Source organism: Ochlerotatus camptorhynchus, unplaced genomic scaffold (assembly GCF_037179485.1).
Source record: "Ochlerotatus camptorhynchus isolate MF236.1 unplaced genomic scaffold, CSIRO-AGI_Acam_v1.1 ptg000251l, whole genome shotgun sequence".
Classification (NCBI taxonomy): domain Eukaryota; kingdom Metazoa; phylum Arthropoda; class Insecta; order Diptera; family Culicidae; genus Ochlerotatus; species Ochlerotatus camptorhynchus.
This window is the reverse complement of record NW_027040741.1, coordinates 926,996-952,731: the sequence shown is the minus strand read 5'-3', so window position 1 is coordinate 952,731 and position 25,736 is coordinate 926,996. Positions and strand designations below refer to the sequence as shown.

General features: G+C 42.1%; 1 protein-coding gene across 2 annotated transcripts in view; it reads right to left on the bottom strand.

The window, feature by feature from the left end:
* Positions 1-25,736, bottom strand: part of side-VII (sidestep VII) — a 761,931-nt gene that overhangs the window by 204,535 nt on the left and 531,660 nt on the right. For both annotated transcript variants that reach the window (XM_065226466.1, XM_065226467.1), the window contains exon 4: positions 17,727-17,935. In XM_065226466.1, coding sequence (XP_065082538.1) covers positions 17,727-17,935 — 209 coding nt within the window. The remainder of the gene's footprint in view (positions 1-17,726; positions 17,936-25,736) is intronic.

The following is a 25,736-nucleotide window of genomic DNA, read 5'->3' as shown; positions in this document are numbered from 1 at the left end:
AATCCAACCCGTGTAAGAGGCAGGACTGTGAAGTTTTTGTGAATAGTTTCGCGGTGTGTTTGTAGAGGTATTTAAAATGTGAGAAGTGTCTTTAAGTTCAGTGTAATTAATTGTTCGTTAATTTCTTTTGATTAGGTGTAGTTACTATTGAATTAGTTTAGTTGGCTAGTGCGGTACTGTGCGCGATTTAAGTTTCAACAAAAATGTAAATTATTTGCCATACAGTTTTGAAACAATGCACTCATCCAGTTGAACAGCCGTTTGACGGCTTTTTGTCTATAGTCCAACCTCCCGCTCGGCATACCGCGCCCCCTCGTTATTACCACTACGCTGTCCCCACGCGTCGGCATTAAAGGACCTAACTTCGGCCGGAGTTAGAAGGGAGCTGCGCCGTCTATATCGTGCTCCAGGTGAGCAATTTTCGCACCCACCGGGATATCACCACGCAACGCAGTTGGTGAATCAAACAATCGAGACTCGCACCCAATTTGTTGAGTCCATTGTATTCCGTGCAGCGAGCGTCGCAGGGGCGACAGACGATGGTGAAGAGCAGTCAGTAAAGCAGAAGCGTGAGTAGAACCGTACAATGTCCGCATGCATGCATTAAATCTGCATGAAGCGCCAGTTAGAAAATAAACCCAGTTAGGTAGGAAATTAGAGAGAGAGTAAAGATAAGAATGAGGGTTCCCGAATAAAAATGTTTAGGTTAATACATTTCTCGTTCTATTAGTGTTTTTTTTTTTCTAAATAAATGTTTTTTTTTTTTTAATTCTGCTAACTAATTGTGTTGATTGTTAAGTTAGAATTTCCCGTTCAATAAGTGCACTGGTCTGAAGAAGTTTCTCACGTTTCGTTCGTTGTTGTAGTTTTCCGTTGTTTGGTTTTACTCCAAGTCGGACTGCTTGGGAATCTCAGTCCACCATTTCTGTCCTGAAGCATGTAGATTTTGTGTTTGGTGAAGAGCTTGACCTGTGACGAGAACAAGTCGCCCAGTGCATTCGCTCCGGTAGAAATACGGTTTCTTATAAGTTTTCATTCGGTTGGATTTAGTGTTTTCCTTTGAATCCCAAGCACTCAATGTCTATTAGCGCGTTCCAATCCTTTGCGTTAGACTGAACTCGCCCTGGAGTTTTGAGTTTGCCAGGCATCCGAAACGACAAGTGGTCCTCTATGGAGGTGGCGCTTAAGCCATTTGTTTAAAAACCAATCTACGGAACACCCTAGTAGACCGATTTCGGCCAGCCGACTTTATTCCGGCTACAAAACCTACTGTGCTACACTTATACACTGTTTCGAGAGGTTGAATCCCGGAAATAGGATGACTCCATCTACGGGGATTTTTCAAAAGCGTTCGACACTGTACCACATCTTTACGCAACCGAGAAACTAAAAGCCTTGGGATTCCCTACTTGGTTAACTGAGTGGATTCTTACGTACTTGACAGACCGACAGTCCTTCGTTTCGATTAAGTCCACGCGTTCGAGAGCCATCACAATTATATCAGGTCTGCAACAAGGTAGTGTCGTCAGTGCAATGCTGCTTGTTCTTTTCGTGAATGATCTGTGCCCTCGTATTTCTTCGTTCAAACAGTTGTTTCCGATGACCTAAAGATTTACAGAGTCATAACGACCCAACTATTGCTGTGGTGGAATGAAAATGGGGTTAAAGGTGATTTCGTTCACACTGAGCGGCAGTAGTTTGTCAAACAACGCACACCACCAGACCCCCCTACTCACTGGCGTCTCAAAGGGCAGTCGTGCGAACGCGCTGCCCCACTTGTACGCCAGCGGTAATGTATTGGCAAACGACTTAAGCGCCATCCATTTTAGGGGTAATTGCTTCGGCAGATGAGTTGTTACACACTCCTTAGCGGATGACGACTTTCATGTCCACTGACCTGCTGTCTGTTGCAATCAACACTTTTTATGGTATCTATGATGCGTCGTTTATTTAGGCGCCATAACATTACGTTTGGTTCATCCCACAGCACCAGTTCTGCTTATCAAAACTTGGCCCACTAAGCACACAGATATCTTCTACGCCGCTTATGGAGGTACGACGGTAGAGGGCTGGCCCGGCGTCTACGCTGCAATAACATCATGCAAGAATGTTATGGTACGTACCCATTTATAGTTTGAGAATAGGTTAAGATCATTTCGAACCTAAGGCCTCTAATCATTCGCTTTACCAGATAAGAATAGAGTTCGAGAGCTGCGTGCTCCAGCTATCCTGAGGAAAACTTCGTAGGGAACTAGCTACTAGATTGTTCGATTGGTCTTTCGTCCCTATGCCCAATTCTGACAATCGATTTGTACGTCAGAACTGCTTTGGTCCTCTATCAGGGTTTCCCCTGACCTCAACATGATCAGGCATAGTTCACCATTTTTCGGGTCACATCCTGCACACTCACGGTAAGTTGTGGCACGGTAGGGCCCCCGAGGGCCTCACCGCATGCCTGGTACAACACCCGGGGATGGAGGGACGCTGCAATAACATCAGCACAAACTAGCAAGCGGAGAAAAACGCGTATTAAGTTTGTCTTGTGCCATTATTTGTTACGTGATGGGACAACCAGTTTAAATGTTTTTATAAACTTTCTCAGGACAAAGCTGCTATGTTCATCAAGTATTATGAAAATGTAGGTGATTAGTTACCATTTTCACTAAAAAAGTAAGTTTCGACAAAAACGCAAATGGGATCGACTTGCGATAAGCGGCAGCGTAGGTGCACTATCTTCAACCATGAATATACATTTGGACCTGTGCCTCTGGAGCGAGTATCCTCGATTCGCGACCTTGGAGTAACTATTGATTCAAAGCTGAAGTTCAACGAATATGTTGCGCTCATCACGGCCAAAACATTCACGTTTCTCGGATTCATTCTGCGCTATACCTGTCAGTTCACCGATATATATGCCCAGAAAACTTTGTTTTGCGCACTAGTTCGTAGTATCTTAGAATACATGGCTTCCGTTTGAGCACCTCATCACGCATCGCTAATCATCAGAGTCGAAAGGATTCCAAAACTCTTTATTCGGTTTGCTCTACGTAATCTCCCATGCAGGCTTGATGGAGCCTCGCTCGTGAGTTTGAAATGAGCCGAACGTAGCATTTTTCTGAAAAGTAGAATGCCTATTGCCAAATCATTCCGATGAGCTTCAGAGCTTGTGAGCGAAGGTGGATAAAATGAGAGTGAGGTTTGCTGCCATTCATGTTCATATTTTCTATCACACGCTCTTACTCTCACTCTGGGTGAACTCTAAGCTTCTTGCGTCGAACAAAACAGTCATCCAGAGTCTCGAAAAGCGCACCTCACGTCAAACCATCCTCTCGCTGAAGTTCACTCTCCCTCTCTCTTGAGGAGTTTTTGTTTACCTCTTCCATATTCCTACCGCCACTCACTCAGGGTGAGAGCTGGCTAAACTCGCAGGACAAGAGTATTTTTTTAAAACCTCCAGTGAGTTTGAGGAGTTTCAGCAAGCCTGCTCCCATGGAATGATCCGCTGTCATTCACTTGGAAACCATACGTGAGAGACGCATGAACATACAGCTTATCTTCGATGTACTGCGTGGCAACATCGATTGCCCTCAGCTTTTCGACATTCAGAACGTTCCGCTGTACGTTACACCACGACAGCTCAGGAATTCACAGCTTATCACTGTACCTACTCACATGACTGGTTATAGCTAGAATAATTCCTTCGACGCCTGTCTAAGAGCTTTCAATGCAACTGGTGCTGATTTTGACTTTGTGACTTCCAAAAATATTTTTAAAAATAGGATTAAGAATAAAAGGTTAATAGAGTAGTCTGTCGGATTTATTCGAAGACGAACAAATTATTAAACAATTACATTATAATGTTGGGATTTTTCAAATTTGCCTGAAATCATGCTATTTTTAGGTACCTTATGGAGCACCCAAATAGTCACAAGTAACATGGTCATTTTCACCAATATTTAGAGTCAATTGATGCCCCTGCATGTTGTCAAAATACAGCAGCACAGAACTTTTGCAATTATTTTAACTGATGCTATCGACAATGTACACTAAATTCTGTTTTTACGCGTTTTTATTTTTTTCGATTTTGTGCTCATTTAGAATGAGTAGAGAAATTTCAATACAATCATATTCTGCTTCTGATTTTTTCAAACATGATTTAAGTTGCAATTTGATAAAGACTGGAACGCGCAAAAATTGGTCAACAAAAAAAAAATCGTTTCTTTCAGTCAAAATTCATATCACAAAAATCTTCTTATTCTTCTTTTGGTAGTTCAATTCATATATGTAAAGCAAAAAATGTTCGTTTATTATTTTGGTTTGCCAAAACCGAACTGCCGTGCCGGAATTATATTTTCAAAACCGGTGCCAAAAATTTCTCGAAATGTTTGCATTCGATTCGTCCGATTCGTTTTGATTTCTGTTCAGTACTATTTTGTGCAGTCCACGATCGTTCGGATTTCGTCTATTATTTAATTTCGATTTTTTACAGCCGATCAAAGACAAATTTTAAGGATCAAAAATCGGCACTTCAATTTTGCAAGGCCGCCATATTGTCAAAAAAATTAAAAAAAAAACGAACGATCAAGGACTAGTTCAACACATGCTTAACGATTTGGCATGGTTTTTTTTTTTTATTTCAGATGATTACATCACAAACCGCAGTTGGCACCGCAAAAAGCGTTTTTTAGAACATCGTCCACGGGGAGCAGCCGTGCGGGGCACCAGGACCTCGTTTTTACAGCATCGACTGATAAATGTACCATATAATGTGTGTTCAATAAACGGCAGGTAGGCGTAACCCCTAAACTGCTGCTCGTTTTCCATTGATATAGGGGAAATGTCTCTAATGTTGGCCTATGGATCTAAGATTGGGCCCATCGCTAAAAATCTGCTATTTATCAATTTTATCTACATGAACGCGTCATTGGGACGTTAATAATAGATATTTTTGGTTGCTATTGAAAATTTAATCGATTGCTGAATTTATGTATGGGCCCAAATTAGGGACACTTAGGCCGACATTACCTGCATTTCCCCTATTAGTTTTTTTTTTTTAGATTTCGTTTGACCAAGGCCCAATACTGTTCGATATAGTGGAGTTTGGGCTGTTGGGAGGGTTGTCGTCTTTGGGTACCACAACCACGTTGTTCGCATCGTACCACTCGATTGCCTTTTTCCTATAGTGGCAGCTCGCCAAGCCCGGCCATAACAGCACAGGACTATAGCAGAGACGATGTTATATAAGAGACGCGCGGAGAGAATAAAAGTAAATCTGGTTACACGGCCAACTAATTTTTTTTTTTTTTGCAAGGTTTGGCAACCCGCAATTTTGTGTTTACTTTAAGTGACTTCTAATTTGAGCGACTGTCGTCTGCGTCATCACGGTAAAATGAATACTTTTTTAACCGTATCGGTAGTATCGGTAGTATCGATACTATTTAACACTCAATTTTTGGCAACTCTGAGTGAAACCAAATATACCACATTAGAGGGTATATTCTACAGAGCATAACACAAAATTATTCAATCTGCGATTGTTGCTTCCTATCATGTATGAGTGAAATCTCTTTTGAAATCTTTTACAAATTTTACTATCTTGAAAAATTACACCACCTTGATCTTTGTTACAGAGCCTGTGTAGATGTATTTCGTTGTGCTGGTGCAAATATTTCGTTAGAACATAAAGAAATTAATAATTCAGCTGGTGAATAACAGTAATATTCCCTGTCCAATTTAACTTTAAATACGCAAACTTAATTGTTAATTGTTAAAAATTATTTAAATCTCAACAATTAACCAGCGTCTGGCTCCTTAATGAAGACAACCAACCTCAACAATTAAATTCAACGCCAATCTCAATACTTCTCAAGCTTTTCTTCGTGAAGCGCTCGTGTTTATTTACATTGCTCGATTGGAACCGCGTTTGACGATTCGATTGGAACTTTTGGCTTCAGTCTTCGCGCGTCTCTTATTTAACATCGTCTCTGATCTATAGACTTTTCTGACGTTTGTGAAATGCACAAGTATTAGTGCAGAACTCGGGGTAAATTATAAGTATTAGTGCAACAAAACCTTTGAATTTACCCAATGTTCTGCACTAATACTTGTGCAATTCACAAACGTCCAGGGAAGTCTATTATGTTGCTTTATGAATGGTAGCAGCCGCTTTTCCAGGCACTCCTGGACCTAGATCTCTTGATTGATGGTTCCCGTAGTAATGATAATGCCGCTTTTTAGACTACACGTGCACATGGCCTGTCAGACGAGATATTTTTTGGGAACTTCGATAGTTTAATGGTTTTGAACATTTCAGCCACCTTCCCTTTTCCTGATGCGGTATAAAACTCCTGTTTTGGAAGCTGCTTGAAATCCACCTTCACATAAGTTTCTTCGTCCACCATGACACAGTCGAACTTTGTGAGCAGATTCGTATACAGCTTTCGGGACCGCTGCTTTGCCGACGTGTTTTGTTTGTAATCTCGGTTTACCACCTTCACCTTCTTAAACATCGACAACCCGGCTCGTTTCTTGGCCCGCTGCACAGTAGTATTATAGACATTGAGCTTGCCAGTGACGTCCCGGATGGCGAGGTTAGGATTCCACTTATATTTCACCGGCACCTTCTTCGTCGTCGCTGCCATGTCCGGATTACGATTGCCGCCGCTTTCAGGCTTCCTGGTGGTTGACAGACGCTCCTCAAACACTTTTAAAACGTTTGTCACGGTCGATTTGGCCACATCCAACAATTTTTTGCCAACTTGGCGTGTGAGAACGTTGGATTCTCTTGCTGCGCGAGCAAAATTTTGACACGCTGCTTGGACGGCATTTTGAAAACTGGAGAGCAAACGGTGAAAACTCATCATAGCAACCATTGGTATATACACTCAACTTCCAAATGCAGCATTTCAGGTTTTTTTTAATGCATTTTTTACTGAAATTTGCCAATTTTAAGTTGATCAATTGTTGCTTGTTCCAGACTTTATCACACGATTTAAAATATAGTCGTCAAAAATCGCTTAAATTGAGTGTTGCTGAAAAATTTCATATGTAAATTATCGACCTGCAATAATAATGCAGGGTAGTAGTTGTTTCATGATACTTCCTCTGTTCTTCTTCTTCTTCTTCTTTCCTTTATTTAACGTCGGTCTCTGTTCCGCAATCTAGTGCCAATCACCGACGGACATCGATTGCCATCCATTGACGGCAATCGAATGTGCAGGAAGGCAGCTTCCACACCTGCGTAGGATATCGCACCCATTCAACACACATGGGCCGGGACCAACGGCTTTACTTCCCTTCCGAAGGAAGACGTGACCAGAGCTGGGATTGACCTCGGCTGGGATTGAATCCAGACCCATTGGGGTGTTTAGAAAGCAGTCACGCTTACCACTACACCACCGGCGCCGGCACTTCATCTGTTCAGAAGGACTTATTTCAAGTAATGCCACACAGCTAAAAAAAAGTAGTGTAAATTTCCGTTACTATGATGCACATAAATGGAGCGTCGTATATCATACAAGTTTAGATTATAGATCGTGTAAATTTATGAGACATGTCATGCAATATTCCATATATTGTATGCAACTGTCCACTTTTGTTTGCAACATTTCTTGCAAGTTGCTAGTTTACGTGAAAAGGAAGTTTACATGTATGAATGTTTGCATGCATGGATGTTTACATCGTCAGTAAAATTCAGAATTTTTTGGTGTGCATTAGATTTTCTTCTTCCTACAGATGCCGGCAGCCAAAATGTATTTGCTAGGAGCGCTTATTTTGTTTATGGGAACAATGAGAGCAATCATACAATGCGCTCTAAGTGGCTTTGTGTTGTAGCTCATGAACTAACGCATCGGGAAAAAACGTAGGGTAGAGCGCTACTTAGTCGTAATTGCACATTTCCGTTCTATCGAGCTGAAAAGATCAATAATATCAATGATTTCACCGTGTACAAATCAATAATAGGTTTGTTCCGATGCGTTAGTTCTTTGGCTACAACATAAATCCTATTAGAGCACAATGCGTTAGGACGGAATTGAAGTTCGTAGAACGAATTTAGAATCAATAAGCTGTATTATAATTTGAACAATATCTCAACAATTTGTGACTCTTTATCAAATCCAACGGTACATATGGAAAGGTGAATACATTTACAAATCATCTTTCACCGAAATATTCCATTTTTCATTCAAACGCATTCCAAAAATTGAGGTAAAGTGGGGGTTGTGCTCCCTATTATTGATTTTTGTTTGCTCAATAGAACGAAATTAGGTGATTACGACAAAGTTGCGCTCTGTCATATAACTGTTAAGTGACTCAGAATTAATTTAGCATATTGTATCTAATATGTTTGCCTGAATTATTAAATAACAAAAATAATAATTCTAGTGAAAATTGTGTACATTTTTTCAACGCACTGTTGTCTTAACCTATGAAAGCGGCATACTGCTTTCTTGCCTTTAATCGTCCGTAGCTACCGACAGCAAAGACCAACCATCCAGTAGGTCGTTATAACCGATGACTTCCACTTCGCTTCTAATAACCGTAATTCATTTCCTGCCATTCTACCCAAAGAAAAGCCACCATCCCTGGGATATGGTGAAACATGTACACCTAATACACGACGACGACATGGCAATATTAATACATACTGGGAAGGCCAGAAACCTCGACACAATCATAAATTGATCTCATGTATAAATCATACCGTTAACCATCATCCGCAGTTCACATTGGAGGTGGGGCGTATGAGCAAATAGCACTTGTTCCTTGGCTTTCGTTTGACCTCACTCTTTACGGTATGTGTAGCAATTAGCAATGTTTTCTTACGGTTATTTCGTAGCTTTGCTGACCGCAGAAAAAAGAACCCATCATAAGATTAGCTTGATGAAATTGTACAAACAACCTTTGGCACAAAAAAAAAGACATCAAATTACCATTAACCACGCTTGTTGTGCCCCTTGTACCGAGGCACCGCAGCAGACTTCAGGGAGATGGATGCTAATCATTCATAATCAAATAATTGTTCGCGCTACTAGCCACAACTTTCACATTTCCAAACTGAAGAAGCTCGATTCTCGATTCACCGCGACAACTCAAACAGAGATCAGATTGATGAAATATCTTCGTAAACAAGTGGTTTCTGGGAAATACGTTCACAGCCCTGTATTGCTCACTGACACTAGAAGGACGGGGCTGGGACTAGGGGGAATGTGAATATGAAAGACCCGAGAATCGTTCGTCCTGTGAGTGATGATGCTTACGTAAAAAGTGATGAATAGTTGTGCAATTTTGCCATAGAGAAGTCCCTGATGGCAATGGCTGGGCAAGAGTGTCTTTTCCTTGTGTAGGGTGGGTGCTGATGGGACATTCCGAGACGAAGAGTGCGGTACGGCAATACATCAAGTCGGATATGCTGTGGGTTGGGTTGGGATGGTTCAGTGGTGGCAGTTGGTTTACCGAAGGATATTGTGCTGCTCTGTCGTTAAGGATGGCTGCCCAGGAATGATACGAGTCGTTGCCGGGCCATGGAGCTGTGGTTCAGTTTTACATCAGATGGCTAATTGGAAAGAGCTGATTAAGGGTTTGATGCTATGGCTCATTGAGTATGTGGGTCATGATTTTGGATCCGAGCTGCTCAGCTTGGTCAGTAAACGGTACGATTATTATCTGAACTAGGTAACGGAGAATTATAATGACTTTGAATTGAAGTGAGTTGTTTAACCAATAAAGCCGGTTGTTACTTGTACAAATAGATATCGGTTTGGTTAGAAACCGCTGCTGTGTTCACAGCAAAAAATTGATTTTAATATCACACCAAAGTGGATGCACTTCAATCGAGTCGAAAAAATGGTGTAATATTACTTGCCAAAAATGACAAAATTATCATTAAAACAGTGCATGAACTGACATTGCGCTGCTTTCACTGCATTGGTTTATTTTTGTGGCCATAATGAGATTTTCGACGTGATTGAAGTGTATCCTCTCGGATGTAATATTGAAAAAAAAATTTAACTGAGTTGAATAAACCACTTAAACTTGTGTCTTTGTCGCAGAATTTAAATTTATTTTATTACAATTTATCCAACCGATCTATTTTACACCGATTCAAATTTATTTCGAAATAATCGATCGTTTTTTTAAATACAGTTAATGTTCATAGTTAAACATATATTTTTTTAAATCACATCGAAAACGATGCGCTTCACTTGTGTCGAAAAAATCGTAAAATTTTCGTTTACCAGATGTTTCAATGTAGCGAGAACTTTATTTCGAAATCACTTTGTTATTGATTTTTAATGGGGTACAATCACCTTTTTGTGGTACGTCACGGATTGTTATATCTACCACCGATTCCAAGTCCTGACTACTTCAAACAAGAACGGGATTTTTCAGTAATCAGAGGAACACTTATTATTCCTAAGAGATGAACTAGCCTCAGGCTAAAAATCTCTAAAATAAAGAAAAAAAAAAAAAAAAAAAAAACTTATTATTCCTTGTTACTTTTTATGCCTTGTTAATATTGATAAGTCCTCGGGTTGCCTGAACCGAGGATGATCTTGAAACAAGGAAAACATTATCTATGTGATTCCTAATCTTCTATTCGTTGTTCCTTAGTTTCAAGTGGTTAAGACTAGGATTCTGATACATGGTCATTTTCGGTGTCATTGCTTAAGTTTGTTGCTAAGAAATCCAATTTTGACTGGCGCAGCGGCGTGCCTTTGAAGGGTGCTCTCACTCTTCGAAGGGTATAAATAACGGGACCTTTCAATTAGAAGCGATTACTTGCGATGAATGCAAAAATTACAAATTATTACTGCGAGCAGCCTAGAGGTCGCAAATCGTCACCTAGAAAGAAAATCGGCTCAGTTTCTTGAAGAGTATAGTTCAGAGAATGGAATGAACTAGAATCTTTGAAAAATCTCAAAATTTGACAAAATGGCGGGCATGTGAAAAAAAAGTCATTTACCTAGTTACCGCCATTTTGTCAAATTTTGAGATTTTTCAAAGATTCTAGTTCATTCCATTCTCTGAACTATACTCTTCAAGAAACTGAGCCGATTTTCTTTCTAGGTGACGATTTGCGACCTCTAGGCTGCTCGCAGTTTTGGGAAGTACCCGCTGGGCAGCCGCCATATTGGACGCCATTTTGGATTTTTGGACTTGAAAAAATTCCCAGTTGTAGAGCAAGAATGAATAAAGATTTGACAAAAAACTCAGGTCTCTAACTCTTACCAGTTCCCTGGAAAAAAAATCCAAAGTTTAGGTCAATTGAACCGGAAATCAGAGCTACAATAAAAGCTATTTGGCAACAATAAAAACCTTTTTCAAGCCATTTTTCCTAGCCGCTTGCTGAATTCACTAGAAAAATCATCAATCAAGATAGAAAAGGATTCATAAATACCAATTAATTAATTTAGCTTTATTTAGGAGGCTTTCAGCCTTAGGCTGGTTCGCCTCCGACCCTCATAAATACCATCCGATCTTTACAAAATAATTGAAATATAAACTGATCATATACAAATCCTATTCAATTTCCAAAAAATATTGAAATTGATCTCATAAAGTGGACTACTTGGAGGTGCCATATTAAATATTATGTGAAATGTACTTGAAAACATGGAAAAAAAAAATAAGTCCGTCCTCGGAAAACGTCAATCTTACTTATTATTTTTTATTAAAAAAAAATCTGTAGATTTATCATTAATCTCAGTCGTTGTATTTTTTTAAATAGTATTTTAAATATCGGCTCATTGCTATATTGGCCAAAATAAAGTTATATCCAAGGAAATACCCATTGAAAACGAAGATTGTAAAAACCAAACAAAATAATTGTTACATGGCGGTGGCTTAAAAGTTGGTTTTCAAGGGCCATTTGTGAAAATGTTCTTTTGCTTTAATAAAATCCCTAACAAATTCATAAGGTTTCAAAATGGCTTTTATGGAGAAAATTTGCTCACTGAATTGTATTTATCTAAAGCCATTTTACTTGATCCTAAGCCGTTCAGATTTATGGCAGCATTTATGGAGGCAAAGTTGCCTGCAAAAAGTTAAACGTCAACGTTTGTTTACCTTTCGATAGTTGCATTGTGCGATCATTGCAACGAGGTTTTACTCCAGCGTTCTTCCAGGCAATTTTCTCCCGCTGGATTGGAAGCAGTTACTGTTTTGCAACATTTCGCATCGCATATACAGCTGGAAGCTCAATCGTTCCCGTATAAGATCCCCTTCTTCCGGATGGTTCCCGAAGTGCACCTTCAAACGATGCAGTTTAAATTAAGTGCGCTTGAATGAAATTTTGACCCTTTCGCTGAATAAAATCACTGCTATGAATCGCCAATCTCCACTTACTGACAGTTTCACTGGTTTTCTATAGGTACAAATGCAAATTATTTCGTTCGTAGGATCTGGAGAAGGCTGGTCTGTTTTTGACTGTTTCATAAAGCGGTCAGCACGTGATGCAAACGCCAGATGGTCATTCGTTGCTGAAATTGACTTCCCTTCGGTCTTTAACATTACTGGAATTTTTCATCCTACTTTGTCTACCCTGCGAGATTTCCTTATCATCAATTTTGCCTTTATTCTCTATCAGGATACAACTTTTAAGACCAATTTGGAAACAGAGTGATTGGGGATTTTATGAAACACTTTAACAAGTCTAAACAACAACAATATATGCTTTTAGCTCTCATTTAATACCGAATGGTTTTATGGTTGGTTTTATAATGACAGAACAGCTTTATAGAGTATTTTATCAACACACTTAGAAAAATTCAGGTAAATTTAGGTGGTTTGAGAGTGACACATACGAGCGTCAATTTTGACATAAATTTAAGTCATAACAGATGCTCAATATAGCTCAATCAAAAGTACTTTTCGTTGAGAAACAAACTTTTCAGTCTCGGAGCACTTAATATTACATGATATGTTTGTTTACGTCTCATCTTTTATGTCGAAGATGGATTCCATCTCGTGTAAAATTAGTTATTTCTAAGTGTGAAGCCATTGCTTAGGAAGTTTATGATTGATTTACAGAACAGTTTTATGGAGGTATTTAGAGCTTCATTAAATTTATTTTTAAAACAATACAGTTTTTAACTTTCTCGACAGACTATGAAAGGTTTTTAAAAACAGCAATAAGCTAAACTCCTAACCAGGAATGTTTTACACTTTAAAATGCTGTCTTTAAATTAAATTGTTCTTTTCCGTTATAAAACCATCATAAATCAGAATTGTTACTTGCGATACTATCAATCGGCAGGATCATAGCAAGCGTCGTAGTGGAACTAAAGTTCGGAAGCTGCATTTGAAGGTGTTGAGAACGGTTAGGGCAAACCCAGGGCTGTCGTATTATAATATCGCCAAGAAATTGAATGCCAGCCAAAGCACCGTCAGAAGCATTCGTCTGCGAGAAGGATTTCGATCTTTCCGGGCCAGTAAGCAACCAAACATGATACTGAAGCAGAATCTGGTGGGCAAAAGACTTGCCCGGTAGGTGTACAATGAGGTTCTTACAAAGAACGAAGGATTCTTCCTCATGAACGACGAAACGTACGTGAAGATGGATTATGAGCAGCTTCCCGGACAAAAGTTCTATACAGCCGCTGGTCGAGGTGATGTCCCTAGCAAGTTCTCAAATTCATTTTTACCGATAAATTTGAAAGCAGATTATGATCTGGCAAGGAATTTTCAGCTGCGGACAAAAAATCCAGTTTTTCGTGACAAACAAGAATATGGATTCCAAAATGTACAAGCAGGAGCGCCTGGAACAGCGTATTCTTCCGTAAATTAAGGCTCACAATGGACCTGCAAAGTTTTGGCCTGATTTGACAATCTGCCACTTCAGCGGAGAAGTTCTACAGTGGTATCGAGACAACGGGGTACATTTCTTCGAAAAGAATATCAATCCACCCAACTGCCCTCATTTCCACCCAATTGAGAAAAATTGGGCAATTGTCAAACAGAAGTTGAAGAAGTGTGGAAAGGTGACTCGGGATGCGACAGAGATGAAGAGATGGTGCAACAAAACGGCCACTCAGGTTAGACAACAGAGTGTCCAAAATATGATATGATTGGTATTCGAAGAAAAGTTCGAGATTTCATCAAGTGTGACTGCTTTCTCACCCCAATGGGTCTGGGTTTAATCCCAGTCGAGGTCGGTGGGGTTTTTCTGAGGCATAAAAATCTCTGGTCACGGCTTCCTTCGGAAGGGAAGTAAAGCCGGCCCATGTGTGCGTTTGAATGGTGCGATATCCTACGCAGGTGTGTGGAGGCTGCCTTCCTGCACACTCGATTGCCGTCAATGGATGGCAATCGATGTCCGTCGGTGATTGAAATTAGATTGCAGAACAGAGACCGACGAGGACATAAGAAAATCATATCAGAATAATTTTTTCGCTATTTTTCCTTCAAAGTGCAATAAATGACGTTCATTTTGAGTGCTCAACATTTTTATTTCATTAAGATGCTTCCGTACTTCCTTTTTTTACGTCCAGATAATCAAGGACTCTAGCTTTTTGTAAATTTATTTCTGTTGTATTAAACATTGCTGAATCCAATGATAATTGTTTATTCAAAAAGTATTGCTCGATAGTTCTGTAAGCAGCCACTGTTCCCTACGCAATACAACACCACCGAAAGCAACGACGCAAACATTAACAGCAGAAAAACGTCACACGGCAAACGTCCACATTTACTCCAAACAACATGATTCCAACGTAGTTCATCCACATGTCCGTTGTATTATGTATATTGTATTTGTTTCATATCTTGTGTCCTATTTGGTGTTGTTTTACATGTTTGTTTTACGAATAGATATGAGGTTTTAACGCCTAAAGGCTGTCTCAAAGTAAATTAGTACGCCCTTCGCGCGCCGCTAGCACGTCTCTAGTGTTGGAAATCGAAAATCTTCGACAGTGTTTTGTTTACACTTCTATAGAGAAAAACTGGTGCAAGTTTAATCAAAGTAGTCGATCGTGTTCAGAAATAACGTCAACACCTGGAAAATCCGGAGAGGTCCGGTTTCAAGCTAGCTAAAATGCCGAAGATGCCGAAAACAACAGTTTGTCGAGTGCTCAAAACCTACAAGGAAACCCTGAGTGTGGAAAGGAATCAGCGGACTTACGAAAAAACTGAAACCAGAAATCGTCAGCTGCGCAGCAGGGTGATGAGGTGCGTTAAAGCCAACCCCGATCTTTCGATTCGAGGAAATCAACCTGCTACACCCGTTAGGGACGTTCTGGCTAACCACGATATTGAATATATGAATTAGATTTACAATTTTCTACAACGGATCGATATGATAGGAGTCTTGACAAGTAAATTTTAAAAAGCATGTGCTGTCACACATTTTTGACCTCCTCTCCCCCTCAAGAGTGGACGTCATTTTAGAATCACCCCTAATGAAAGATGAACAGATTCTGTATTTTTGTTTCTATTCTAGAGTAAATGCGCCATTAAACTATCATTCATCAAAAACCGATCATGGTTAAAGCATGTGTCTGGCGAACCTTCTCCCATGTTTAGACATTTATAACTTGGTCTGATGAGTATGTTCTAGATTGGACCCAACCTTGCCGGCAAATAAATCTTAAAAAACATAAATCAACCCCAATTTCCCATTCTTCCTTAAAGCTCTCATATTTTTTCAAACCACAGCTTTGCTGGTCCTGTCTAAATTCAAGACCCTTTCTTTTCTGCACAGAACAGCAAGTCGAACAAAAGTGAAAAATCCGTGGGTGATGGCAGACTAGAATTATGGCGCACGGTTGATTAAACTTTCAAGCATAATATTGATTTTTCCTTAAATCAGGCCTCGCAGAAGCGAACCATTTTGACCAGATTGTTGGGAACGGCTTGCCAAACCCACTCCTCTATGTCTGTCTTGAGTGTGGAAATTTCCCGATTCAACCAAGCCTAAAGTTCCTTCTAGAACCAAAAAAAAAAGTAAGCCAAATCCGCGCGAAGAAGCAAATCACCCAATCGAGAAGCCCCTTTTCCCCCTCCGGTCGGCAATGGAACACAGTTTCGGTTTCCTTTTCCACTCTGTTAGCTCAGCCGCCATATCTGAGTACCTACAGTATCTCCCACGGTCGTCGGTGAAGCTCATGCCATAGACGGCCTGAGGGGTAGTTAAAAATATGATTTCACCAATTCGTTGCTGTTGTGCTGGCCCTGCTTCCGAGGAGCAGCAATATTCTGGAAAGAACTTTTCCAGCCAACCCAACTTCGTGTTCAGGCTGAAAGGCATGCTTCGGCATATTCAAGCAGAGCCGTTTATCGGTACCGTTGTGCCGATGTTCACATATTGGTATTTTATCCTGACGTATCGGTTGTAAATTGATTCCCAAGAATCCGCCAGCACCGAACGTGAACGTGCAAGGAAGGGCTTTTTGGCTACATGTAGCAATACGACAATATACCGGTATGGGTCTGATTCGGATATGGAGCAGTGTGCTTGCAGGAATACGGCTATTCTAAAGAAAGTGCCATAGTAGAAGCCGTTGATACAGGAGTAAGTAACAGGACAAGCAGCACAATCAAATATGGATGGTACATGAATAAATATCACAAAATTTTGCTCAATTTTTCCCATCGAACTAAAAAAAATGGGTTGATGTTTGAGTAGACAGTAAAGTGTGCTTTTAGTGTAACGGATAGTGACAGTGAATGGGATTACATTTAGTCATGCGAAATAGATGCTTGTAATCGATAGAGCTTTGTAGTACTTGAAGGTGTAAATGGATGTAGGGAATGGGAAGCAGTGGTCTGATTGGATTTATTATAGTGCCAATCTATGCAAAAAAAACTGAAAAAATGCATTTCAGACTCAATCTTCACCGATTTATATGCATAACACCGTGAAACACGACTTTTTAGGATTGCAAGATCTAGTCATACTTAATTTTCGTGAGGTTTCCTGAGTTCCTAGTGCATCGGGGAAAACAAGCTTTGTTCGAAAACTTAGCCAATATAAACTATACAAATTATTAAAGAAATCATCTGTTGACCACATAAAAGGATCTATTTATGCGTTGAAATATTATGAATTCTGTGGATGGATGTTTTATATAATACAATCTTGAATTGCCTGTTTGGGCATATGCGTTCCTAATAAAATTTTACAAGATTTTGAAAAAAAAACTTATGAGATATGCGATGTGTACTTTATCTTGATTTCGTTGACGAAGAGTGAGCAATATCCAATATTTCATTGAATGATTTTAATAAATTTAACAGGTATAGAAATCAATAATCTCCAACTGTAATACCTACAGCCAATGAATCCTCAATAAATGTGTAAACATTTCCCATTTTCAACTGAAATCAAATATCAAACATAACCGCCTCTACACATATATAGCAATCATCTGTCTTCGTTCCATCAGGCATAGCTAGCAACATATTAATGCCGATGGTTTCTGCGTTATCAGCTGAACGATTTGCACTTGGGTGGCGCTTGCTAGTCCAAGCATTTATCGAATCGGAGGATACAAACGGATCGGCATTTGTCTTCCAACAAAGTGATTGCTTCGCGGAAAACTATCGCTTTGTCTGTTCATGAACATCCACGAGATCGAAGCGTGAGCAGAGCATGTTGTCAGTTGTGTAGGTGCGTACTTTCGTTGAATGCTACGCATATTTAGTTCCTACACTCAGTCCAGCAGCTCGCAGCATACATACATCGACAACTCATGCGAATCGGTTCGCTACAAATCAAATCCACTTACCAATTATTGTTAAATTTACGATGCTATTCCTAGTTTGCGCTACGATAAAATCCACCCGACACCGATACATGCCACTGTCGGCTTCGCGAGCGTTCTCTACTGCCAGCTGGCCTGGTTGCTTGTCGAACTGAAAGTACGCCCGATTGCCGAACACGGATTCATCGGACCACCGTTTCGCTGACGTCACGTCCCGGCCTCTGGTATCGGCACTGCAATTTGAAAGGAAAACGGATAGAATTAGTGATGGCAGCTAAACAGTGGAACAGTGATTTTCGGTGCGCTGGAAAATGGTCACATTGCATACTGCATTGGGCCGTCCTTTGGGCATTTGATATCGTTGCATTTTATTTTCAATTCTGGTAACCCCATAATGCAACCGTATGCAGGGGTCTAAAACTTATTTAAAGTTTGTGGTGTCTTCGAGAAAGTTTATTGGAATTTACTTTTGACGCCATTTGTAGTTTGATTAATTCATAATCATATATCAGCTCTTAAAATCAGTATTTTTTTTTTTTTTGTATTGTGTCTTCTTTTGTGGCTGTTTTACAAATTTAGTATGTTGTACAAAGTTGTACAGAAAGCAATAAAGAACAAAACTTTGTAGGACACAGTGTGTTTTTTTTTTGCTTATTTCAAAAATATATCGCTTTTCTATCCAAAAATAACCAATTTTTGAGCACAAACTCTTCATTTGTATCTACTTGTACCCAACGACAGGATATAGGAAATTTAAAAGATCATTAGATGTTCATTAAGGTGCATCTTTTTGAAAACAATATAGTAAAGAGCTTTGAGCAGGTTGGTTTATTTCCTTTAAATTTCGTTATAATTGCTCATTTTTTTTAAGGATACGCGTATTTCGTCTACTACTTGCAGACTTCATCAGTGCCAAATACTCAAGTAGTAGACAAAATACGCGTATCTGTTAAAAGAACAGCAATTATAACGGAATTTAAAGGAAATAAACCAACCCACTCAAAGCTCAAAGGATTCCGTTAAGAGGTTCGACAAATTTAAAGGATTGAATATATTAAATTTTATATGACACTCTCCAGTTTGATTAACTACCCCAAAATATGAGTCTGTGCATTAAACTTGGTTATGGTTTCGATGTCACACAAATGGTTTGTAGTTTGTATAGGAATTGGTGTATTGCTATGGAAGAAGTTTTTTTTTTTTTTTCCTTTATTAGAGAGATTTTTAGCCTAAGGCTAGTTCATCTCTTTTAAAAATTACAAAAAAGAATTGGGACCTCAAAAGGAGGATCCCAATCTTGGCAAGTGGGCATTTAGCTTAATTATATAAAATATTGTAAAAACACTCTCAAAAGGGCCAACGAATTCAAAAGCACAAACAGAAAACACTCAAATGTTGTAAGGAAGGCGATGAGGGCGTCTGCTGCCGGGGACTCGTCGCCAAGCAGACTTCGTATGCTGGTTTCCTCCAGACCGAAGGCAACCCGAAGGTCCTCGAGCTCCACACAGTTGATGAGGATGTGTTCTACGGAGGTTGGCACTCCGCAGGTTTCGCAGGTTCCGGAACGGTGTTCCTCCGAAATTATGGGAGGCCCTGCTATGCCCGGTGCGCAGCCTGGACACCTCTTGTTGCTCCTTGAGGCTCGGTCGATCCTTCCAGGGATCGGTGGTCGCCTTGATTTTTCGTAGTTGGTGAGTTCGATTGTTCCTCCACTCGTTGTCCCACGCTCTCCGAACCGTCCGCTTGATCCATTCCTTGATGTCCTGGAACGGAACATTGTCAGAGAACCTGGGTCCGATGGGGCCTGAGCCGGCGAGGTGGTCGGCGATCACGTTCCCCTGGATGCCACAGTGCCCGGGTACCCACATGTATACGGTGTTGGGCGGTGCATGCGATACCGTCCCTTGTATCCAAGGATGCTTTGGTGCTTCATCGGTTAGGGCCATTATTGCGCTTTGTGAGTCGGTAACGATGAGGATCGGCCGATTGGCCGGAAGGGTGGTTGCGTGAAAGACGGCCGGAAAACACCGAGCACTGGGCCGGAAGTGAATTGCTGACGACCAAACTATTTCCTGAAACCCCCATTCCCACTCCGCTGCTGGAGAGTGAGCCATCAGTGTACCTGATTTCGTGATCTTGATAGTGCGTCCCGAGAGTTTCGACGAATGTCCGGCGCAAAGCCAGTGAGTTGTCTCCTGCCCTGAAGCGGTCCTTGATTCGGCTGTCGATTCTGATCTGATGTGATTGCCAACTTTTGTCTCCGTGCCAATGGACCCTGGCCACTGGAGGGAGATCTACGTCGGCGACCGTGCGGAGGAGTCGATTTGCCTCGTCGAGGAGAAAGATCCTGCTGTTTCCTGACGTTTTAGCGAGGAAGGCAGCGGCTTTGGTAGCGGTAGCTGCGGTGTAGACGAGCCGAAAAGGCAGAATACCGGCTTCAACGCACGCGGCGTCGGTCGGGGTGGAGGGCAGGAGACCGGAGACTGTTCTTACGTATCCGTTGTAGACCGGTTCCAAGATTTGGACGGCTTTCTCGGCGGCTAGGCATGTTAGTTCTACGCCGTACAATAGGCGACTGTCGATGATGGCTCGGGCTACTCGGAAGCGGATTTCACGGTTGTTGGATCGGTGGGGGCGGGAGATGGTCTTCATCAGGTTGGATCGACTACGACAGCCCTTCTTCACCTGTTGGAAGTACGGCTCGAGGGATAGGTTCCAATCGAGGAGCACTCCCAGGACCCTTATTGTGTTTTTGGTCGGTATCGCTTGCTGTTTGATCATGATGGGCTGTCCGTTGTTCCGATGCCGGGTGGTGCATATATGGCAGCGCACGCTCTTGCCGGCGGAAAGCTGGAACCCAACGGAGTCAGCCCATCTGACCACCGAGGAGACTGCCGCTTGCGCCCTTAATTTCGTCCTCTGCAGGGTAGGGCCCACCGTTACAATGAGGACGTCATCCGCGTAGACGTAAATATATATGTTCTTGGGTAGCTTGTCGAAGACCCCGTTCATGGCCACCAGGAAGAGGGTGACCGCGATCACCGAACCCTGTGGTACTCCGGTTTCTTCGCTGAACCTTCTGGATTAGACGTTTCCGACCGACACCCGAAAAGTTCGGTCGGTCAGAAAGTTTCGGACGAAGTGTAGGATGCGTCCTTTTAGTCCCCATTCGGCTAACTTCTTCATTACTGCTGGTGTCCACGTTCTGTTGAATGCTTTGGAGATGTCCAGCGAGACGATGGCCTTGGTCCTGTGCCTCCTTCAGGACTTCTCCAAGAGTGGCGAAGTAGGTGGAGGTACCGTACCCTTGCCTGAAGGCGTGCTGTCGATGGTCAAGCAGTCCCTTAGACTCCAGGTATTGCTTGAGCCTTCTGTTGACCATCCGCTCCAAGACTTTGGCCATGCAGCAGGTCAGCACGATGGGGCGGAATCCTGTGACGTCCTTGGTCCCTATATTTGTTTTGGGGATCGGGATCACGAGACTTTCCCTCCATTTGTCCGGGTATTCTTCGTTGGTCCATAGCTGGTTGTAGAGTTCGAGCAATTGTGTTTTCCCTTCGAGCGGTAGATGCTTCAGCAGTGGGTATCCGATTTCATCCGGTCCGGCCGAGTTTCCGTTGCTCCGGCTAAGAGCAAATGAGAATTCTTCCCAGGAGAATGGTTGGTTGATCGGTAGGTCGTCGTTGTCTGTGGGAATTCCGAAAGTGGGCACCGAGGAAAGCGAAGGACCAACTCGTCGTTGGAAACTTTCGCTGTACTCCACTATTCCTGATAGTTTGGCGAAGTATTTTCCCAGTTCATCTGCTACGGCGTTTGGTTCGGTGATGGTAACGGTGTCGGCTTGCACTTGTAGCGGCGATGATCGCTGCTTGCCGCTGAGGGCATTGATGCGGCTCCACAGTTCTGCTGACGATTGTTCGGCGTTGATGCTTTCCAGGAAATCCGACCAGCTATTTTGCTTCGCCGTCCGGATTTCCTGTCGGCATTTGTTGTGCTGCTGGCGGTAGTTTGCGAGGATTTCCTCTCTCGCAGGGTCGTTCGTAGAGGTTCGCTTGAGTTTACGGAGTGCCTTCCGCCTGGCTTTTACAGCACTTTTCGTGTCTTCATTCCACCATCGGAGTGCCCTCCGCCCGGGAATACTGCCTGTTCTTGGGATGTTGGTGCTGGCTGCTTTGTGGATGACTCCCGTGATACTTGGGATGTCCGTAGGTTCTTCAGTCTGCGCGAGAGTTCGGTAAGAGAGCTGATAGCCCTCCCAGTCGGCTTCTCCATACTGTCACCGTGGTCCTCTGGTGTTCTCCGGTGCCATTGCGGCGGATAACCGGATCTGTACCGGATAGTGGTCGCTGCCGTGCAGATCCGGGTTGATGCCCCATAGCATTTTGCCCGCTAAGGAGCGGCTAACTGCGGACACGTCGATGGCGGTGGTGTGCCGTCCGTTAAAGAACGTCGGGCCCCCGTGATTTAGGATGACTAAATCTTCCTCCTCAAAAATATCGCAGATGGTGACCCCTCGTGGGTCAGCTCTTGGACAACCCCAGGCCGGGTGATGGCCGTTCAGGTCCCCAATGAACATTTTGGGTTCTGGTAACTGCCGAAGTATTCTGCGAATCTCGGTTCCTAGATTGGGTAGTCTTCCGCAGGGCAGATAGGCGCAGGCGATGTAGATACTAGTTGGGTCTTGGATCCGAATGCCGACAATAGGGAGGTCAGTATCGAGATCAACCATTTGATGGGGGACATTTTTACGGACTCCTATGGCCACAGATCTCCGAAGGTTAGATCCTTGTTTAATGGACCATAAGTAATCGCCGCCAAGTGTCTTATTCATCCGGTCCACCGTGACGTTGTTGACCTCTTGCAGGGCAATCACCAGGGGGGACGCACCGCTGCAGAGGAGTTCCAACTCCGCCAAGTGGAGAAAGTAGCCGCTGATATTCCATTGGAGCATAAGATTCACCGGAACCGGTAGGGCGGGGGTAGGAAATCCCCGCTCCGATCCGCTGGTTGAAGGTCGTTCGATTGAGTGGTGATGGCTCATTGCGTAGTAACTGGAATTTGAGGGTGTTCCAGTCGGACTTGCTGCGGCAGAACTTTGTGCCGAATGAGACGGATCCCCACCAGGGGCAGGTGGAGTCGTTCCACCCACCCGGGGCAGGGGCGTCCCAAACAAATGGAAGAAGTTGAAATTTCTCATACATCACTCTAAATTTGTTTCTAAAAGCAATGTTTTTTTGGTTCCATTCAGGGTCCCAAAAAACTGTGCAAAATTTGTCACCGACTTTCCGCATTGCGTTTGAAATATGATAAATCGTATAAATGGAGAGGGGGGGGGGGTACTACATCCTCCCACGCCTCCTCACTCATATCAATAGAAGTAAATTTTCAAACTGAAATAACTTTGGAGTTTGTAATCTTATCGATTTAGTATGTTCAGATAAATTATTCAAAACCAATTTTTCAATCTCATAAGAAAAGTTAGTGAGGAGGATGGGGGTTGGATGGTTACTACTCTACTACTCCCCCCCTTCTCACTCATATAAATGGAAGTAAACATCAAACTGAAATAACTTCGGTTTTTCTGATCTTGTCAAATTGGTACGTTCAGATGTTTTTTGTTTTGTTTCGAAAATTTATTTATTTGTACAGGCTCAATCGAATAAACTTTACAGAGCCAAGTTATCATATAGAGAAACAAATATACAAAAAAACGCACACACAAAATACAAACTGAACACAACGTTAATCAAACTTACAAACTATGGTTAATATTCTTCAAGAAAATATATCTGAGTTGCATAAACTCTAGATTGCGTCTCCGAACTGGGACATTAGGTTGTCTACCTCGAGACCGAAGGAAATCGTACGGCTCGGATCTGACTCCACGGTGCTCAGCACATGACCAAATAATGTGATCAGCGTCCTGGTAACCTTGTCCACATTCACAGAGATTGCTGTCCCCCAGCCCAACACGGAACAGGTGAGCACTTAGCGAATAGTGATTGGACATGATGCGAGACATCACACGAATGAGGTCTCGACCCTCCTTCAAACCAAGGACTTTTCGACACCTTAGGGATGATCGAATATAGCCATCGCCCCAAACTCCCTTGACTCCACGTATTCTGCCAGCTGACGAGTGACTGTTGACGGTAAATGAAGAAAAATTCATCGTAGGTGATTTGACACTCGTATACATCGCCTCCTATTGCACCCACCTTTGCAAGCGAGTCCGCCATCTCATTGCCCGGAATCGAGCAATGAGATGGGACCCATGCAAGGTGATGACAAAAAATCTTAAAGATAAAGTACTTAGAAACTCTCGTATTTTCATGAGAAAATACGAGGAGTGCTTTACCGGCCTCATGGAGCGAATAGCCTCGACAGAACTGAGACTATCCGTAAAAATAAAATAATGATCTGGTGCAAGTGAAGCTATAGTTTCTAGCGTATAATGTATTGTCGCCAGCAAGGAGAGAAATTCGTTAAAAATACCAAAACCAGCAGGCGACTCTATAAGTGATCCACCTGTTAAAAACGATCTTGCGGAATCAACTTGGCCAAACTTTGCAGTGTATCGGAAAAATCATGGAACGATGATGTTCTGGGAATCCGCGAGAAGCATACACGATTAGGATTATGCTGTGAAGGGCTGACATCCAGTGTTATGTACACGTAGTACAATATCATAAAACGAGTTTGAGGGCTTAGCTCAAGAAGCTTCTCAAAGTTTGCAATCACCAGTGGGTTGAGCCTGTGAGCCTGAGGGATAATTCCGAAAACCGATCAGAGAGTGGCAACATACCCGCTAACACTTCGAGACTCATCGTATGAGTCGAGTGCATGTATCCTAACGCGATACGAAGACAGCGATACTGGATCACTTCCAGTTTGATGATGTGCGTCTTAGCCGCCGACTGGAAGCAAAACTACCGTACTCTAAAACCGATAAAATCGTTGTCCGGTACAACGTTAGAAGATCTTGTGGATGGGCTCCCCACCACGTTTCGGTAATTGTTCGAAGGAAATTGATCCTTTGTTGGCATTTTCGTCTCAGATACACAATGTGGGATCTTCAGGTGCATTTGGAATCGAACCAGACCCCGAGATATTTGAATGACATGGAGTGAGTAATCGGCTTACCCAAAAGTTGAAGCTTCGGTTGTGCAGGGCTATGCTTCCTAGAAAAAAACGACCAACTCAGTTTTCTTCGTGGAGAATTCGATACCTAGCTGGAGAGCCCAAGTAGACAAATTATCTAAGGTATCCTGTAAGGGTCCTTGCAGGTCGGCCTCTCTGGCCCCTGTCACTACTCCGTCATCTGCAAGTTGTCTCAGCGTGCAGTTGTCACTTAGACAAGTGTCAATTTCTCCGACGTAAAAATTATACAAAAGGGGGCTTAAAGATGAGCCCTGGGGGAGACCCATGTAACTAAATCGAGAAGCTGTAGAGTTTCCATGAGAAAAGCTCATATGTTTCTCTGACAGCATATTATATGTAATTATGTTAGAGTGGTAGGAAACGTAATTTTAATCAATGATGTGATCCATTCTAACCTCCTGAATTGCTCAAAAAAGCTGCTAAATTAAACAGTTATTATTCCTGTTGAACATATCAGCATTGACCAATAAGAACCCATCTATGCGGTCAACCATGATAACATTTAGTTAGATTGTGAATTTGTATACAAATTATAAATTAAATTTTCCTTGCAGAATGAGTTGCCAGGGCTTTAATCGTATCTTGTTCCACTGGAGTCTCGCATATCGATAGGTAAGACACGTTGACACGGCGAGCATGCAAATGCACATGCAAACTCGTCATGATGTTGGGGCTCGTAGCGTGGCGACTTCAATCAACACAAATTAATGACATCTTTCACGGCACGTAAAGAGAATATTGATTTGTCATCATTAGGCGTGCTGGTGTGTGCATTCGAGTAGGAACGTACGACGACATCGCGAAACGATTATCATTGTTCGTCACATGTGCTTCTCTTTTGGCAGCTATGTAGGTATTTGCAATTTAGGAAAA